This window comes from Athene cunicularia (assembly GCF_003259725.1).
Source record: "Athene cunicularia isolate RWA chromosome 4 unlocalized genomic scaffold, athCun1 chr4_part3, whole genome shotgun sequence".
Taxonomy (NCBI): Eukaryota; Metazoa; Chordata; class Aves; order Strigiformes; family Strigidae; genus Athene; species Athene cunicularia.
The window spans coordinates 11,383,806-11,403,340 of record NW_020799100.1 but is presented as its reverse complement, the minus strand read 5'-3'; the positions used below and the strand labels follow the sequence as shown (position 1 = coordinate 11,403,340).

Sequence of the window (19,535 nt, the reverse complement as noted above, 5' to 3'; positions counted from 1 at the left end):
CTATGGCCAAGCCAACTGCCTGTCACAGCATGTTTAGCACAGCTCCGGTCATTGCCACTGCTGCCAGGGTGTTACCCAGCTGAGCTGCTCTGGCAGTGGAATTAATAAACAGTTAAATCATGCATGAAACATGCACATATATATGTCTCTAATATGGAAACTGAAGGCACAGTTTGCCTAGGGAGGTCTCAGGCATTTGTTTTGACGGGTGGTAGAGATATAATGGCGTGTTAATCGCTGCTGACAAGCTCTGCTAGAGATTAACTGCTTCCAAATGTTAATTGTATCATTGGCAGGGCCTATGTACCATGCGGGATAGCAAAGAAAACAATCAATATACACGGGCCTGGGAGGCGTGAGTCTTCCAGACTGCTATTTTTCTATCAATAAAGCTTTTAAAAAAGTTTGTCTTTTCTGATATCTCAATTATCTGATGTCTTTTTCATTAAATGAAAACCAACAGAAGCATCTGCACCCCCCCAGCATGCCCCACTCTCAGCTTGCTAGTAGGAAACAACAGGAGGAAGAGAAGCAAAGTCTTGTCAACCCAAGTCAGGTTACTGTGGCTTGGACCTACCCTGCGCTCTGAATTATAAATGTGTCTGAAAGCACAGTAGATGCTAGGCACCTACAACCCTGTGTTAAGGACCTTCTTTTCTTCAAGCTCCTCCTGCACTGCTATTGGGATAAAGATGAGGGACACGGAGGTGCTCCCAAAATGTGTGAGAGCCACTTTGCAGCACACACCTGGACCAAGCAGCTTCAGACCCACTAGCAAAGCATGGATCACACTCTCCTGTTACAAATATAGTGTCATCTTAGGAAAGTGTGGGAGAAAGGACTGTGAGGAATGGCTTCAGATGTAGACAGGTCCACAAAGGACCTGGAAAGGTCAGAGGACTTCTGTAGAAAAGAAGAGCTTAATATCATAACAAACACAACAAAGCATCTCTATCAGAGAGTAGAGATGAAACTACCCCACTGCAAAGTGATGCAGCTTTCCCACAGAGAGCCCAGTGATGGCAGGGCAGACAGAAGATTCACTTGCCACCAGGCTCAGCAGTTGGATTTGAAGTGGGGCTTGCTAACGCACGCAGATACTTATCTCCGAAAGCACCAACAATGCTACATGAATGCTCCTTTCACCCGGAGCCCAACCAGCCTACACAGGCAGGCACAAAGGACCTGGGCAGGAGCAAACAGCCTCGCTCCCAGACTGCTGCTTTCCAGCCGCACACCGGGGACCCCGGCCCATGACTACGGGCTCTGCACAGAGCTTCACATTTTATTAAATGTTCATAAATTACAGCCATAAACCTCCTGCAAGCCTGTCACTGCTTCACCTACAGATTGTCTTATTAGAGCTTAACAGACCCATAGGGGTTTGCCCAGAGCAAAGCATCACTGGTAGCACTGGCAGGGAAGCTGCTGGCAGAAGGGGCTCTCCAGAGAATTGCCTCTCGGGTGAGGGTAATAACTCTCCTGCTGAAGGTGGTACAAAGCTGCCAGGAGATGCCTGAGTTTCAGCAGGTGCTGGGATCCTGCAAGTATGTAGGAATACCAATGTAAAAATCAGAGCTTGCCACCTCCCAGGTACCCTGACTGTGCTTTCCTTCCCTCCAAAGCAGATAAGCACTTGCTTACTGTTGGTGCGGTGTTTCGTGATCCCCAGAAGAGATGGTTTAGCAGAGGGTGATTACTATTGTAAGAGGAGGACAAAGTGTTATCACGGGGATGCAGGAAAAAACATTTAAATATATGCATGTGCTAGTCTAACTTGCTGGTATTAATAACGCTTAATATCATCGATTAAACTTTAGAAATAGAAACATCTTATTAATTAATTCATATTAGCAATAAGTGACATTTTTCATTAGAGGGTATTAAAATAATATATTCAACAGTGCTTTTCATCACAAAGATCTTAACAAAGATTTATTAGTTACTCTCATAGGGTGTTTTATAGCTGGGAAACAAAGTGCCTGTACAACTTGCCAAGAGCAAGCAGGAGCAGACCTCAGGAGTTTGGTCTTCCAGATTAACTACTAAGTTTCCAAATGTAATAAGTCATATATATAAAAATACAAATTGGGAATAAAGCAAATACTGAAGCTAAAGGAGGTTGAATTTAGGGTTTGTGGTTTCTGGTATGGTTTAGGATATTTCTTGGCTTATTTTTTCCCCTTTGTTCTTCAGTTACCTACCCATAAAATCGTAGCAGCAGATATATTAGCATAAGATAAATGTTCGAAGCAGCTATCTCATTATGTTTCTCCAGCACTCAAAGAAATTATCCTCTGCAGAAATGCAGTAAAATACAGAAACTCTAATAAAGTAAATAAAGCTCACTAGTCTGAAAATAATGTGTGCCTTCTCCATTGGCCCTTTCTACCACAGTTTATTTTTTACTTTTTATCTCCTTTCAGCTCTGTTTCATTTTTCCCCTCTTTCTCCCTAGCTGCTGGTTTTATTTCTGTAGGGATCATTGTTGACCTTTTATTTTCTTCCAGGTATCCCTGCCTGTCAGACCACCCTTTGTGCTCTTCACCACCCCTCACTTTCTACATGCACTTTCATCCCCTCCCTCCCTGCTCAGCAGCCTTTATCCTTCCTACACAACTTTCCTCTATTCTCCCCTTGCGAAGGTAACTAATGCTCTTCTGCTCAAGTTAAAAAAACAAAACAAAACAAACAAAAAAAACCAACCCCCCAAAACCCACACAACAAACAAATAACTGCAATAACAGGAATTTTTGATCCATCTGTGATAGCCCTCATGGCAACATGTCAGGACCCATCCCCACTGCTTCTGTCTGTGGATTTGGCAGGAGCCTGGGGAGCTCTCAGTGGCCGGAGGTGTCTGGCAGGCTAACCCTCCCTGTGAGACACCCAGCCACGTTTCCCCTTGAAAACATGAAGAAGGATTTGTTGTTAACCACGTTTTCCCCTTGGGACAGTTGCTGTAAATCATTTCCAGATGAGGTTAAGGCTGTGGGATTGCTCCAGCACAGCTTGTGGACCCAGCAGTAGGAGCCAGAGGCAATGCCCTAAGACAAATTTCTTCTGCACAGGTGGCAACAGAAATGATGGTCCTAATTCACACTGCGTGGGACACGGAGACCTTCTGCACAATGCAAAGGAGAACCTAGATCTCCCCGCCTCATCCACCTCCCTCAGCCAGCCCCAGAGCACCCCACTTCACTTTGCCCCACAGTCAGGCCCTTACAGTTAGGCTCTTACCCATCCCTGCACTGCCCCAGAAATTATAATCCATTGTCCACGTGCAGCTGGGCTCCATATCCTTCCCTGCAACTGGGTCTGTGCCACTATTCTGTTTTACTCCTTTGCAAAACTGGACTTCATCTGCCTCATCTGCCTTGAGTTGGTGAGTCATTGGTTCATCGGAGAGACACCACCCAAGCCAATGCCTAAGGGTGGTTAAGCTCAGCACAGACACATATTTGGTGCCCGGCTGCCAGGCTGCAGCTACTTGTTTAGCCCCTGAAAGGGACAGGCAGCCCAAGTACAGTGCACAGTGGGATGAACATTGACCCTCGGAAGGGGAGCAGCAACATCCTCCTGACTCGCATGCGAGATGCCTTCTGACCTGAAGTAGCACAACGCCGAGATGACTTTCTCTCCAGTAAAGTGCTCACAACAAACAAATGAGCTGCCGATACCCAGAGATTCAGTCCAGTGCCCCCCATGCCAGCCACCTTCTTTTCAGTTGAGTCACAGCCCTTGGCGCCCTTACCTCATCCAACACATGGAGATCATTGCTCAGCCGCTCTGCAAAGGCCACAGAGTTGTTCACAAGGGGCTCGTGCTCCTCCATCAGCTTCAACACATCAGCAGCTTCCTTTGGTGTCATCTCCTGGTACACGCTGAGCCCATCCTGGCTCTCAGCTTCCACAGTGTCCTTCCTGTCTTCTTGAGGCCTTTGTCTCCCTGCATGGGCAGGATGAGATGTAGTGCTGACCAAAGCCTTCTAGCTATGTCATTTTATTAGCTCTGATAATATTAGCCCCAGGGGTCCCATTGAGCCCAAGTGACATGAGTCCAGTGATCTCAGTCTGTTGGTCAGTTAGAATAAGATCACAGCATGGAGCAAAGAAAAATGCACATGGGATAAAGAGTCAGTTTTGTAAGAGGGACAAAACGGACATTTGAAACTTAATTTGAGCTCTGGTTGTGTTTTTATTTGCTTACTTCTCTGGGACTGTATGTTGGGGAATGTTGATATGTTTGTTGTACAAAGCTGAGACAAATTTCAGAGATTAACAGGTTTCCTCTGATCAAAAATACTGATAGTCATGTGTTGTAGAGTAAAATATATCTTTATATCCATATATATCTGTATTTCTTGATATGCTGCTGGGGAATGTTACCAGGCAGGCAGCCAGTCTCCCCATGGCCTATCAGGACCAACACTTTAATGCTCACCTTCCTCAACCCAGAGTGCAGATAACGTCTGTGGAGATAAGATAAACTGCCCATCTATTTTTCTTACCAGAATAGTACTGAGTCTCCACAGCAAGGGTTAGTGGATAAATCAGGTGTCTGTGCCTCCAGATATACAAAACATGGATTCTTCTGTTTCTGTCTCACTGGTGCCCACCTCTACCATCATCTGCATTCACTATTTGAAATTTATCCACCCCCTGTTCCTAAAGTGATGATAGTGATGATGCAAAAAACCCAAACCACTCCAAGTGTGACAAGGAAACTAATTACCTTCCACTGCATAGGAGGGGACATTCACAAACGTAATAGAGCTGGTGAGGAAGCGGTGGTTCAGCTTCCACAAGCATCTGATAAAGGTTTTCTTCTCCTCAAAGCTGCTAGCAGTCCATTTGTAAACCTTATCGAACTGCAGATCAAAATCCAGGCTTGCCTAGATGTCAACAGTTAATTACCACATCAATTAGATGCTACTTGCCACACTACATACACTCAGCCCAGGTTTGCTGCACATTTTAATAGCAAGCACTGATGTGAAAACACCTGCACACCAGGGGGAAAAACACCTCCTGGTTGAGGGAGGGAGGAAGATACACTGCAGCTTCAAGTTTTCAGTGGCCCCAGGAAACCACATTGTGAATGGAGACTAGCACAGGGCTTAGATGTCTGAGGAGAGAGCTCTGTCTGCACAGGCAGCTCAGTCCCTCCAACCAGTGAGGATGGTTCTGACAGCTCCCTGACACCATCTAGCAAAAATTCTGCCTGAATGTGCTGGGAAGGTGACCCCAGGGAGACCAGTGCTACTGGCCACATCATGCCAATGACTATACTGGCTTTGGTGAAGCTGTACAGGTATAAGCAGACTCAGATCTGATGAAGGCTATTGCCCCCAGCATCCCCACAACACCTCATGTGATGAACACCAACTGTACCGTGTTCAGAGTAACTGTTGTCAGAAGGTTGAAGTCTTTCAATCAATGAGTTCCCTGAAAAGCTCTGTATTTCCAAGCTGACAGCAGGACATTCCTCTAGATAACAGCAAATCCTTCTTTGTGTTTCTTTCCTGCAGATATAGACATCTCTCCCTGGACTTCTCCTGCTATCCCAGAGCAACTGAGTGGGATTTGAGAGGTATGGTCATGGCACTTGGCACATCATCACAGACATGACAAAAGCACTGAAAATAAAAGGATGCACGGCAATTCTGACCCTAGAAGTGGACACCATGACACACATAGTGGGTCAGACCAAGGAACCAGTCCCAGTGTCCTGATCCAGCATGCTGATTTCTTTTCAGATTATATAAATCCCTCACTTTTTACTTCAAGTTTTGGGGGATGAACGCTCATGAATTTTGACAGTGACCAGTGACAGATGCTTGGGAGAAAAAGCATTCAAAGGGCAAGTTCAGACTTATATTGCCTTCAGGATTCCCTGCCAGCCTCCAGCAGCCCGTGATCTATCTAGCAGCTCGTTGAGCCAGAGGTTGTATCCACAGCACTGTGTTTAACAGCCCTTGAAGGACCTACTGTCCCTGATTTCCTCTAATGGTCTTTTGAACTTACAGCGTTGGCTTCTACAGCATCCTGTGGCAATAAGCTCTGCAGTGTAATGATGTGCTGAATGAGAAAGCTTGAATCAACTGGAGTTAAGCATTTGGGGTGAGCCCAGCATCCACCCTGCCTCCCACTGCAGATATTCCCCTCTGCAATCCTCATTCAACCCAAAATCTCAAACCTCTCCTCATTCAAGTATTGGGAACACCCAGAGAAAATCAAGAAACAGGTTTCCACAAGCTCAGTCCCAAAGTCCCCCCAGCAGCACAGTGGTACCACACATGCTTCACCTGGTGTATCCCAGCAGCCCCATTTCTTGTCAGGGGAAGGTCACCTGAGATAACAGGAGCATGGACTTGGCATTTCCCCATGTTGTTTTCATCTGTGTAAGTGTCAATATCTCTACATCTAGCTATGCCCAAAGGATGTAGTCTCATGGAGGGGGAACTCCAGCCACAGGAGTCTTAGTTTTTGCCACTAAGCAATATACAGATGTGGAGGCTAAGGGAGGCTGCTGAACTAGGAACATCCGGCAGAAAGAAACTCTTTCCCGCACCAGCTCATTAGCTCTGCGGCACAGCCTGATCTCATCTTCGGGAGAACTTAGAAGCCACACTTATAATTATTGATACTAATCATTATAACAGACATAGAGTTTATGAGGATTGACGCAGTCCGACGATGCTTTCAGGGTTGCTTCCTAAACACCTCGGAGCAATACATCACACCCCCGCATTGCTTTTCAGGCTCAGCAGCAGCCCCTGCAATGGCACAAAGCAGTGATGTCTGGGGGAGGAATTTACAGCGTGCGTGGTTTACAGCATGCCTTATGAGGAGCTATTAAAGCAAGGAGGCATCCGTTAATCGTTTCATAAATATTCATACTGTTTTGGTCAAGGGAGCTGTAGCTTTAAGCACCACTGGACTTGCAGTGTCAGTACTTGGTTGGTGCCAGTGAACAGAGGGCTTCCCAGTGCACCAGGGCAGACCTGGCCATCAAGTCCTTGCTGTGTGTGCTGAATATTGACTCACAAGCTGGGGTTTGGCTGTAGTCAGTACTATCTGATGAGTAACAGTGGAGAGATCTTGTTTTGATTTTCACAGACCTGCCAAGCCATGCAACAGGGAGGGGTGGTGCAGACTTGAGCACTGGGCAGTACTGGGGAGCTTGTCTTGTGCTGGGATCTCTGCGGCGGGACCTGAGAGATGTCAGTACATCCTGGCTGCAGCCTACTGCTTCAGCCTCTCCTCTGCCTGGGGACTTCGTGCAGCAGCTTCAGATGGTCAGTAGATCCCATTTTAGGAATGATAAGGACAATTCTGGCTGACCCCATTCAAGAAAGACCAATTCAGCCTGGAAGAGGCTGAAGAGGGCTCCAGGCCTGATGAAGGGAAGAGAGAAGTCAATGAAGAAGACTAAGAGGTCGGTCTGCTTAGCCTGCCAGAAGGAAGGTTGATAGGGGAGGTGACTGCAATCTAAAAATAGATCTGCAAAGGAAAAGAGATGTCTAACCTAAAGGACAGCCACAGCCCAAGCGCTGACAGGGATGATGTGGGTAGGAATACAGGCTGGGAGTCAGAAGGCGGCTTTAGCTATTGGGACAACCAAGTTCTCTGTTTGTCTCCCAGTAGGAGGGGATTCAAAAATACAGCAATACTTTAAGATAGAGTATTATCAGTTTATCTTATTGGGATGGCAAATGAGGAGGAAAGGACTGAAAATCCTGGAGGTATCTTCTAATCCTAACTCCTCAGAAGCCAAAGTAGTTTAGAAGATTTGGTGAAGCGAGGCTCATCTGCTTGAAGAAAGCTCAGGCAGGATGAAAGCATGTCTTTCCTTGTGTACAGGAAAATGTAACACAGTTCAGTTCTACCCATAGGATCAAGATGTCCTGCAAACCTGCAATTGTAATTTTCCTTCCAGACATGCTGTGCAGATGTACTTTATTTGTCCTGGATGCAGAACTGGAAAGCTGTTCTTTTTCTCATTTATTTCTATGCTTGTGAAAACCCAGGCACCTAGCCAAAGCCCCTGGAACATTCACATTAATAAAGAAACTAATTATAACAACTTTAACAACACTCTGCCAGCCCCAGCAGCAGAAAGGGAGTATCTTGTCCATGCTTTCTTTCCCCAAAACCTTAATGTCACCCTAAAAGCGCAGACTCACGTTGACTCCAGCTCTCTATAATCCTTCTTTCAGTAAATGCCTCCATTTAATCTTTAAATACCCTATGCAAATGTCTGTCAAGAAGCTTTGTCAACATGGATCGACAGATGGGTCTGACAATGTGTTCTGCAAATGCTGGAGACCTGACAAGAGCAGTGCTTTGCAGTCCATCTCTCCAGCCTCTGAGAGTTGCTGCAAAGAGCTTCAGGAAGTCCTCTACCTGAGGAATAAGGAGAGTTTGATAGAAGCTGTGTCCATGCAGCAGTCACACACTCGCTGCTCACCCTGGTCAGGTATTTGGCCGGTCTGAGATTTTCTAACTTAGAGATGGAGAGAAAATCACTCCAGCTTCAGCATCCTGGGCACAGGCATCTCCCTGAAGCAGATGAGGGAAATGAGAAGTCCAAAAGCACTGATGTAGGATGGTGGAACCATCCAGGGGGGGACCTCAGTTCACCATACTCAAGGAAGCAACTCTGAGGGAAGGCAGAGGGCTTTTAAATTTTTTTTTAATAGTGGTTGTTTCCCCACAATAAATATTATTCAGGCTGGTTCAGTCCTATATTAGAAACCACACACAACCTCCCCCACACACCCCCTGCTGTCCTTCCCACCATCTAAACATATGGGCTAAGTTCCAGAGCACCCAAATACCCCTATGGACCCTGGCCCGCGTCTCTCTAGCTTCATATTCATCTCCCTCTCCTGTGATCAGTCCTGCCCTTTGCCACAGAAGGAAAATCAGTCCTACCTGATTGAGAGTCTTTCCATCTACCAGCTGCAGCTCTGCTAAAGGCCACCTGTAGGCTATCTTGTACTGTTCTCCTCGGTCTACCTTGACCTTCACCAGAAACGGCTGCATTGGCCTAAAGGTGTCCACTGAGGATGAGGGACAGGAAAAGAAAAAAATAGCCCACAATATTATTGTTAGCCCAGTACACAACAGTTCAGTGTGAGTGGACAGGTACAGATGGACACACAGACACTGATTTTGTATTGTAGTTCTGTGGAGAGGTGCTACAGGGTTTTGACTGGCTTTTCTCTTCAATAAGTATTTATATATAAGAAGTTCTCTCTAGGGTCTAATCCAGAGTACTGTGAGGTCTATGGAGGGATTCCAAATAACTTCAACGAGTTTTAAACCAGACCATTGTGCTCCGCACAAGCCACAAGTAATATTCCAGCAAGATCCAAATGTGACAGGAACAGGGTACCCTAGTGCAGTAAGATTGATGATGGTTACATACCATACTGCTGGCCCTACAACAGGGTGTGCAAGCACTGAAATGTCTGACTGATACCCACACTTACATATCCCATCAAAAATCAATTCCAGTGCCAATTAGCTTACAGTCACATCTTGGTTCATCTGGGAGGTGCTCAGTGTACATCATTCTGGCTATTATAATCTAGATCTCCCGTATCAGCTAGGTATCTCCAGAAAGCTGATATGGACAGTTCCAAGAGTAACTCATGTCTTTTAGATGCTCCTCATAGGGTGGCTACATCATCCCTTGGAGATATTCCACCTGTCTTCCATTGACTATAGGGGTTTTTTGAAGCACATCATTTAAGTCAAACACTATGGCTAAGGCTGTCAGAAATTAATCCTGTAGTAGGTGATTATGCTGCCTAGAAGCTCATTGGCAGGAAAGTCTCTCTCCTGTAAGTTTGTAAAAAAAAATCTACAAAACTTCTCAGGAGTGATAGAGCAACTAGAAAAGCATAGATCAAAGGAGATGGAAAATTTCCCAAAGCACTTGCACCTTTGGATCCTAGTCAAATAGCTACATACTCCTGAAATAGTCCTGAAATGTCTGGGTACTGTTAAAACTTTCACCAAAAAAAAAAGACTGGGAGAAGACAGAATGAGGCTGTAATGCTGTGTCATGTTAGAATGGTTTGTTGCTGACCTCTAATGACAAATTTGATGCAAATGGTAAAAAAAAAAAATCTTACATTGGTGGAGGGAGCAATCCTGCAGACCCCACCTCTCTTTAGCCAGCTAAAGTTCATCCGACATTCAAGAGGGAACTTCTCATTTTGTTGCCAGTTCTTGACATTCTGTATAGATGTGGCACAGCTCTATCTTTGAATTAAGATTTCCTTCATTTAATCTTAAAATCTAGCATTCCAAATAGTGGTCCTGTCTCTTCTCCCAAATTAGGAAAAGATCCATCAGAGACCAAACTCTGAGTTTGCGAGAAACCTTCCTGGGTTTGCAACTTAACCTGTCTCCCAGACCCCAAGGATTCTCACCCACAACACAGAGAATGGACATCTTCTTCTTCTTCCCTGTCTTCCAGACACGAATGGTTTCCAGCAGCCTCTTTTTCTGTGGGTTGAACACATCTTTTTCCAGAGAGCTCCAAAGAGAAGCCATGGTGATACCCAAACACAACAAGAAGTGGTAGCTTGTGGTCACCGCAGGCTGCACAATACCTCCTGTGAAACACAAAGAGGCTGGAGAGATGATCCACAAGCAAGCTCCTGACACACCAGTAAAATACATTACCCCCACACTGATTTAATATCTGTTGTCTTGCAGACAGCATGAGTGTTAAATAATTGGTGCAGACTTGAGGCCAGAAGGGCCTTTTATAATCAGCTGGTTTGAATTCCTGCCCATTGCAAGCAGGACATGCCAGTACATCCAGCCCAATAAGGTCACAATAAGACTTTCCTAATTTCTTCAAAAGACTTGGTTTTTTTAGTTCCAACTCAGCTTAGCCTTGAGCAACAGGACAATGCCCACAGGCAGGTGAAACAGGTTAGCAGCTACAAGCAATCCATTGCCTGATTGCTTTTGTTGGCCCACACTGTTTCAGTGCTCACAGCTCAAGAAATCACACTCCTGGGTGACACCATGCAATGCTCAAGTTGAGCCGCTGTGCCCTTCAGTCAGCGCGGGATGGACATACATGACTGTGCAAGCCCGTGCTGCAGAACAAAGAAGCCCAACTCCACTTCTGGAGCTCAGCCCTGGGGTATCCTGCCTCTCGGACATCCCTGGGGCTTTAGCTTAGCAGAAATGCACCGCAACCCTGTGAGGGCAGATCGACATGCCCAGCCAGCCTCATGCCACGCTGAGCAGCCCAGGCATGCAGAGACACAACTCACTGAACCTGGGGGGATGCTGGAGCCTCACAGGAGTGCAAACAGAGCCCTGGCTGTGGAGGGGACTCAGAGGAGCTCACAGGGTTGCACTGTGGGCATGGAGGCAAAGGCAGGTGGCTTGCTAAGGCACATGCCTTGCAAGAGATGTTGTGCTAAGGCCAACACCATGTGGGGCTGGAAATGCACAGCCACTGTGACCTCCTTGACCACATTCTGCCACCACAGCCTGCATCCACCTTGCTGTGCCCTTGTGCTCTCCAAATCTCCCCTCTGTTCCCCTGGGCTGTGCTGTGCTTAGCTCTCCCCGCTCCAGCTGCAGTACCTCCTCGGCTGACAGCTCTGTGATTCCCTGCTTCCTCCTCAGTGCCCTAAAAGACTCATTTTTTGAAAAATACCAGGGGAGAGGGGCCTCAGGCCACCACTGCTTCCCCCTCCCCTTCCATCCCCAGTTCTCCTCCAGTGAGTCCCTCCCTGCTCTCCTGCAGCCATGCAGACCAGGGCAGATGCTTCCCCCAAATGGCTGGCTCACCTTCCCAAGCCCTCTGCCTCCGTCCCTGGGGCTTGGACCCACAAGCAGCAGAGGGAAAGTACCCTCTGCAGAGGGTGAAAGCGCTCGCAGGTTTCACATGATTGCTGACTCATTAGAAAACCAATATTAAGAGGCAGCAACTCCTAAACTCCAAAGGAGACCCCCACTCATTTGTTCTTTCAAGGTTCCTTGGCTCCAAGCTCATCAGCTAATTAACCAGAAAGGAGGAGGGAGTAACACGGAGGGAATGGGAAACCCAGGTGCAGTCTCAGTTACTGGGGTTGAGCCCCTCCTGCAGACGGCTACGTTTGTATTCCCTGGCTATGTGCCACTCGCGTCTGAATTCTCCAGCCAGCTGAACAAGTGCAAATTTTTTGCATTCATAGTCCAACAGGAAACAAATATCAACTTCTTCTCCCCCTCATTTTGCTTTGTAGCTGAATATACTTCTCCACAGCCTGAGAATGGCTATGGTGTGCATGACTAAAAGTCGTCTAAGGAAATCGCAGCATCCAGCTTTAAACCATTGCATCACCTCATGACATTTTGTAGGAGTAACATGATTGTCACTTTACAGAGAAAGGAAATGCAGTAAGAAAGCTTCCCAATCAAGAGGATTTCTCCTGGCTTCCTCCTTAAAAGCAACGCTCAAAGCACGCCCGGGCCTTGGTCAGAGATGCCGCAGGAGAGTCCTGTCTCCAAGTCCAGCCCACAGAGAGCAAGCTGACTGCAACCTCTGGAAAGCTCAGGCAAGCTCAGCTCAGTGCTAGGCTGGAACAAGACAACTTGATTCAGTTTGAGGTATTGAAATACACCGATTCATGTCAACCCAATGCAAGAAGGAGAGGGTTTGTTTAAACCATCTTAGCAGAAGCAGTGTTTTTAGCAAAAATGAGTTGCTTGTTCACAAACTTGAGGTCCCTTATCCTTGAGGTCCCTGCCAACCTGGTATTCTATGATTCTATGAGACTGCTTTTTTTAACCCACAATATTCTTAATGGAAAGTCATCACACAGATCATACCTAAGACTCATGGAGATCTATTTCCAGTATAAGTCAAACCCAGCACTATCAGGGAGGAGATGACAGTTCATGTCCAGTATATCATGCATAAACATTCAGAAACAACCAGCAGTTACATTACAGCCTTTGATCTAGGTGGTGAGGGAATAAGCAAAGTGGCTACAACTAAAAGGTTGCATTTAATGCAGATATTTCAGTAAGAATTGGGGATAAATAAAGATATAGACTGTGGGAAAATAATAATATTTCGAACATTCACTTTGAATGTTTTCTAAGAGAAAATAATTGTTATTGAAATTTACTGTTGCTATGCAGTGAACTAAATAAAATGAAACCTTCAGAACTAAATAAAATGAAACCTTCAGAAGTTCCCTCCCCATAGCGATGGGGCTTTCAGCTCAGCCACATAGTTAACGAGCTTGAAATCACATCCGCAATCATTTAAACTTTTTCTACCATGGCTGTGACCAAAAAAAAAAAAAAAATTGTTGCTAAAATGATTCTGTCACCATAGCATCTCTTTGAATGCAGTCTCTCACTGGGTTATCTTGGTTTCTCCATCCCTGTCAGCTTTTCAGTCTCTCTAATGGCATTCACCTCCAGAGGCAGGCAGGATGGCAGCCCGGAGACCTGACCGTCCACACTGCTATTGCTTTCAAACTCACTAATTCGTTTATAATAGCACTTGAGCAACAGCTACATGAAAATGATTGAAAGCCAAAGTAATAGAGGGCTCACTGCTCCCTGATAAGTTAATGCAGAAAGCACAATACTTTCCACAAATGTAATTGAAAAGCTGTCTGTAGCGGAGCCAGTTAACCCCCCTGTTTTCTAGACACAACCTGTAAGACTTAAAGATCTCAGTGAAACCTTCCTGAAATTTTCACAGAAGGGCACATCACCCATCCAGACAGCTGACAGCAAGGAAGAGAGTGTTAGCGAAAGGAAGAACATTCAAAGACTTTACCAGCCGTGTCTCGCTGAGGATAAATTGCAGGATTTCAGTCACAAGAAGCCTTAGAACAGGAAACAGTTTGCTGGTAAAATGAAAGCTTTAAGAGAAAAACAGGAAGCCTGAAGAACCTGAGTGAAGCTGCCGGCTTGAGGTCAGGGCAGGAAATCCCTCACGCGCGCAAATGCTGCAGGGACCAGGTGCAGCTGAGAGCAAGCGATGCATCGGGGCAGCTGGAGATGAAATGGGGTTTGACTGAAAGCAAAGCAAGGTATTATAAAATTGCCCTCCATTTCCTCTTTGTTTCACTAAAGAGAGTCCAAGTGCTGAACAGAGAACAACTGTGGTTCAGCGTCTAGTCAGATGTTGTCCCCCTAGTCCTTCTCCTTTAACAAAAGGTCTCAGAAGCCTAGAAGAGATTTAGGAGTCAGACCAGATGCTAATGGCATGGTACATGCCCTCGTTAAGCAAGATGCATAATCATGATAATTTAGCTTTAAGCATAAAGTAAGCCTCATGCTGTTTCCTTGTAACCTTGTAACCTTGGGATACACTTTAGTATTAATCAAAAGCCAGGTCCTGTCGAAGCCAAAGGACCATGGGCATTTGGGTACAGACACCGGTGTGAGTGCTATCCCGCAAATAACAGATCTGTGCTGGAGCCAAAAGCAATGATCCAGAGAGGAGCCAGAGTCAGGAGCTAGGAATGAGGATTTGGAGAGTGCAGGGAGAAGCAGTCTCAACATCTGGCTGTGGGGCAGCAGGACAGTAGCTGTGAATGGTGCCTCAAGGATCACTCTCACAGCCCAGGCAGAAGGGTTGGTTCTTCCATCCCTCCTTTGTGGTCCTCAGGTGGGCAGGAAGCTTGATTGATACACTCTTTTGGCAGAAATACCTTAGGGGAAATGAGAGCTCTATTTTTGCCTAATTGCTGGAAGTTTCATGGCCATAACCTGGGGTCGGAATGCTCTGGTCCTAGCTCATGTGGGTGTCAGCCTTGGCTTCAGGAATGGTGCCAGTGCAGAAATCTCAATCTTGAATGTATCTAGGGCTTGAACCACTGACACCTTGGAGGGTAACAAAGGTAATCTGGCTTTCAGCTGGTGCCAGGATCTGCCTGGGAACCATGTGCCTGGAGTTGAATTGCACAGGGTGATCTTAGCCAGGAGGAAAACAGACCGACCCATCTCTGGTGCAGCCTGTGTATTGCCTTCATATTTCGCTTCAGAATCAGGCTCTGCAGCCCCGAATGGGCCATGTTTCCATTGAGCAATCGCGATCATTCACTGAAAAGCTTTATCCCAGACCCCTGCACCAGTTTTGATGCCATTGACATATACTGTGCCATACTTCTCTGCCTCAGCATGAATCTAAACGGGCAAAATGAGGGCTTAAAAAGCAACAGTCACTGGGAAGTGGCAATGGTTTAATTGAACTGTTCATTTAACAGGTGTTGACAGGTACAGGGGACACTGCGAGTCACAGCCCGCCATGAACTATGGTCATTTCTCCTTCTCCAGCATGTTACAGTGGGGCCATGGCTGAACACTGGTTAGGTCAGTGAGGTTCTGTAGACTCCATGTCATGTCTGGCTGCCAAAGATGGCTGCGTAAAGCTGTGTCTACAGGCCTGATATGTTTGATGCCTTGGAAAAACAACTTATTTAATTTTTGAGCTTCAAGGACATCATGGGCACTCTGGAAGGTAAATTCGATGGGGCAAGCATTGTGGAAGAGAGAAAAATACTATCACACCACAGCAGGACTGCATTAACACAGCATCATTTACTGCAAGACAGTAAAGATGCTATGCCAGGCCTTCCATTTATGACTTCATATTATTTCCATAAACTTGGTCTTAACCTCTTCTTGCTCACACAGCGGATTTTCTTCTCTTCCAGCCAGCTGCACATGCCTTCATTATCATTCATAGGCATTACAGGAGCGCAAGGGGGGAAATGCCTCCCTTGCACAAACACAGTTGAGGAGAACAACTCATCCAGATGCCAGCCTGGCACACAAGCACCAGTTCCACTGGGAGCAGGGAGGTTTTCTTAAGAACATCCTGCGTGGCTAAAAGAAAAATTCAGGAATGAAACAGGAAAGAATGAGTTACTGTAGGATTTCTGGCTTTACTCACACAGTCCCAGGAGCTCACAGAAAGCTGCTCTGTAGCACTGCAGTCTCAGGCACCAGCGCCCGGATAGATCATTCCCCTGGATTATTTCCCTCAAGTCTCACAGCTGCTGTAGACACTGAGGAATCAAAGTTTTTTATTTTAAGCAGAGGGTACATGTAGCTTTGTGAAGGCTGGGGAAGAAAAAAAGCCCAACAAACCTTGAAAAAGCCAGCCGTTGCTGGCATGTGTTTCCCTGCCCGCATCTGCAAACAGGATGAAGCAGCTGTAAGAGTGATGCAAACAACCAATTAATCTCAATTGCTGCAAACTCATAATCCTAATGAAATACTTTTAAAAATACAGGAGTGTTTTTAACAGTTTTCATGCAAATAGAAATTAGGAAATTGCATGTACAAATGAGCTAATAAAGAAAAGGGAAATACAAGTGTGGAAATACAGTGTGCCTTGCATTAATTTTTCCACCCAATTCCATATGCAGTAATAAATTGATTATTTTAACATTCAGGCTGGAGGAATCAAAACCATACACAATTTGGAATGTCTGATTGCTGTTCCCTGTCTGAGCTTAACAATCTGCAGTAGTTTGCTTTTCTCTTCCTTCCCTAAACAGGGAACAGAAAGCTGGTTTTGCCGCAGGGCACAGCAGAGAATCTAAGCTATTTAATTTTCTGCTGCGGGGACTTGTAGTCATCATTTGATGTCAAATCCTATTTTTGGTGCTTAAACAGCCTGCATTCCCAGAATACCTAGCCATTTCAATGTTTAATGGACAGCTCCTGCCATCCCCCTAAAAAAGAGGTGACAACCAGCACTTCTCAGGAAGGACTTGCTCTGGACCACTAGATGACCAGATATGCATGGACAGTGCCGCTCCAAAACATGAACAGGGGGTCGAAATCCTTCTGCTTGCTCCTACTATGGATTTTCTTCAGCATCCTTGCTGCCATGAAGAAAAAAAATCCCCTTTGCCTTGCACCAGCAGCAGTTTGGGACATACCCACTAGGCACACAGGTGCTGCCCTTTACCAGGAGGGGGGGCTGGAGCCCAGTTAAACCACAGAAGAATGGGGAATGGCTTAGTACAGGCAAAAAGAGAATTTTCCCAGTAAGTCAAGACTGAGGTAACGGTGATAGATTAGGGCAAGGAAAATGCAAGATTAAAGGAGTTGCCTTGTCCTTGTCCTTATTGTGACTCCACATGTTTAATGTCTGGAGGCAGTTGAAACTCGTGTTGAAGGGCAAGCAGCAATTCTGGTGTACACTGGACACTGTTTTCTGCCGTCTCCTTTTCCCAGAAAACTGTTCCCAGCGGGAGAGCTTCTCCTCTGTGCTCAGCATGGTTTTTCCTGCTACCGCCTCAGCCCCACTGCAGGGTCTGCCTGATCCCGGTGATCCTGCTAGCAGTTGAAGGCTGGATCCTTCCCTCCATAAAACAGATAGTCCAGGTTGTGGTTTCTCATTCCTCTCATGCCAGGCTGTGTGCAAACCAAGGAGGGAGGGAAGGGAAAAAATGCCATGCCTCAGAGCATTCTAAAGGCTGCTGCAAATTACGTGAGCTACAGAAATCCCACGGTGAGCTCTGCACCTCTCTCTCCTTGCCCAGGTCTTCCCCTGACCTTGCCCCAGCTTTCCTGCCTCAATTTATGGCTGATCCTTTTTTCTGTCTTCTTAAACAGAGACATTGGTCAGAAGAGGACCGAGTGTCAGGGGGCTACATCGACCACACCTGGGATCACCCCATTTTCCTTGCCAGGTGAAAATCTCAGCTGCTCTTTCCTTTCATGCTGTCCAGAAGCTTTGCAAAGGTCAAGTATCTAGACTTTTGGTATGGATTTTCCTTGTCAGTTCCTTCTCTGACCTCTTCAAGGAGATTAGGATGGACTGGATTGGCATGTTTTATTTCTGGTTAAAGTCTCCTGGCCTCTTCTTGTCAAGCATTTCTCTCTGTCCTGTCCCATCAGCCAGTGCATGGAAAGTCCCTGCTCCCTAGGACCAAAATTATCCCAGTTGCAGCAGAGTGTCTGCCTCACACCTTCTTCTTATCGAGACAGACAGCAGTGGGCTGAGCAACCCTCTGAAATCACCTTGATGCTACGAAAGGTGGCCCCATGTTGCCATATGCTTGGATGTGGCTTTCATCAAGAGCAGCAACTGCTTCCTGAAAATGAACAAGACAGGCACGAGACCAAGGTCATCTCCCTCCTACCTGTGTCTCACATCTTCTCATCTGCTTTTGTTGCCATTCCTTAAACTCAGTGAGAGATGAGGAAATATGGTGCAGTGTTCTGGTTCAAAAATTAATGTCTCCTCCTTCTCAGTTCTTTTAGTATTTTGGGCACTGGTCATGGAGACGTCATCATTTGTCCGAAGTTACTGCTACAGATTTGCCAGCCAGTTGTGTCCAGTCCTCCACACAGTGATCTCATTTTTAGATGGGTAGCACTGGTGTAAAACCAGAATAAGCCCTGTGGTCAGTCACTAACAGGGTAGGTTGCCAAGTAACAGCTCTGCTGAAGCTCACCTTTCCGCTGAGGTCTGGCTGGGGTTATGGCCTGTTGCCTGGAGATGGTGCCAGACTGAGGGGATTTTCCAGAGTCCTTACTCAGCTTCCCAGCTTGTCTCATGGCCCCATCAGATCTTCTACTTCAGTTTTCCAAGTTCTTCAGCAACAGGGTTTCCCCTCTCTCATGCACTTTGCTCTCCCTCTTGCACCAGTGTTGCTCAGCAGTTTAGGAACCCAGTAAGAATACCAAGGATTTCACCCATGCCAGGGTCAAATCCTGGCTGGTTTGGCCCATCTTCCTCCTTCCCAGGGAAAGTACTTGGAAGCATGGTGTGCTAGAACATGATCATTGATGTTGTGATGAAGGATGAGAGCTGGCTTATGGATGTAGAGGAAAGATGAGAACTGAACAAACAATTTACTTGATGACTTCCCCTTTTTTCCCTTTCCTCTACCCAGGACCAAACCATAAGCATTTCAAGAGATTCACATCCTTAATTTCTTCGATGAGTCTTTTGCAGCTGCAGATGATCAGCAGTGTTAACACTGCTCCTGTCTCTGATCAGTGCTTGAGAGCATTGCGAATGTGCCCCAGGCCGTGTCTGGCTGAGGCTCTGCAAAGTACCAGATATCAACGGTAAAGCACCAAAGGTATTCTCAAAGCCTCTGTCAAAACACGTGCATAGGGTAGGAGGAATTAAAATTTCAGAGGCAGCTGCAGAGCTGGACTTTCTTAGCTTTGCAGTGCTCCGCTTTGTAAACTCAGTAGCTGTCTTGATTCTCTATAGATTTGGAAGTGAGAGGGAAAAGACAGGAGGAACAAAGGAGCTAAAGGGTCGCCTGCAAGAGTATGATGTTTCAGCATCCCTGGCTCCCATCACTTAGTCAGGAGGGACCTGCCCTGCTACACAGCAGCGTGAACTTTGAATCTCAACATGCCCCAGACCTCCCGAGTTAATTTGGACAAGAGTTTTCACTGCTTCATTGTGCCATGAAGCTGCAAGCTGCTGGGGATGGTGTGTGCATGCGTGTATGTGTGCATGTGTGCAGTTTTTAGGTATATGGACCAGACCCAGCACATGGT

The 19,535-nt window shown here is 46.3% G+C and overlaps 1 protein-coding gene across 1 annotated transcript in view; it reads right to left on the bottom strand.

The window, feature by feature from the left end:
* The window catches only part of LOC113480157 (exocyst complex component 1-like), a 36,434-nt gene extending 17,862 nt beyond the window's left edge, over positions 1–18,572 (bottom strand). The window contains exons 1-5 of the mRNA XM_026848777.1: positions 18,470–18,572; positions 10,448–10,633; positions 8,940–9,067; positions 4,735–4,894; positions 3,755–3,948 (exon numbers count right to left, since the gene is read on the bottom strand). Coding sequence (XP_026704578.1) covers positions 3,755–3,948; positions 4,735–4,894; positions 8,940–9,067; positions 10,448–10,633; positions 18,470–18,572 — 771 coding nt within the window. The remainder of the gene's footprint in view (positions 1–3,754; positions 3,949–4,734; positions 4,895–8,939; positions 9,068–10,447; positions 10,634–18,469) is intronic.
* Positions 18,573–19,535: the final 963 nt, after the last annotated feature.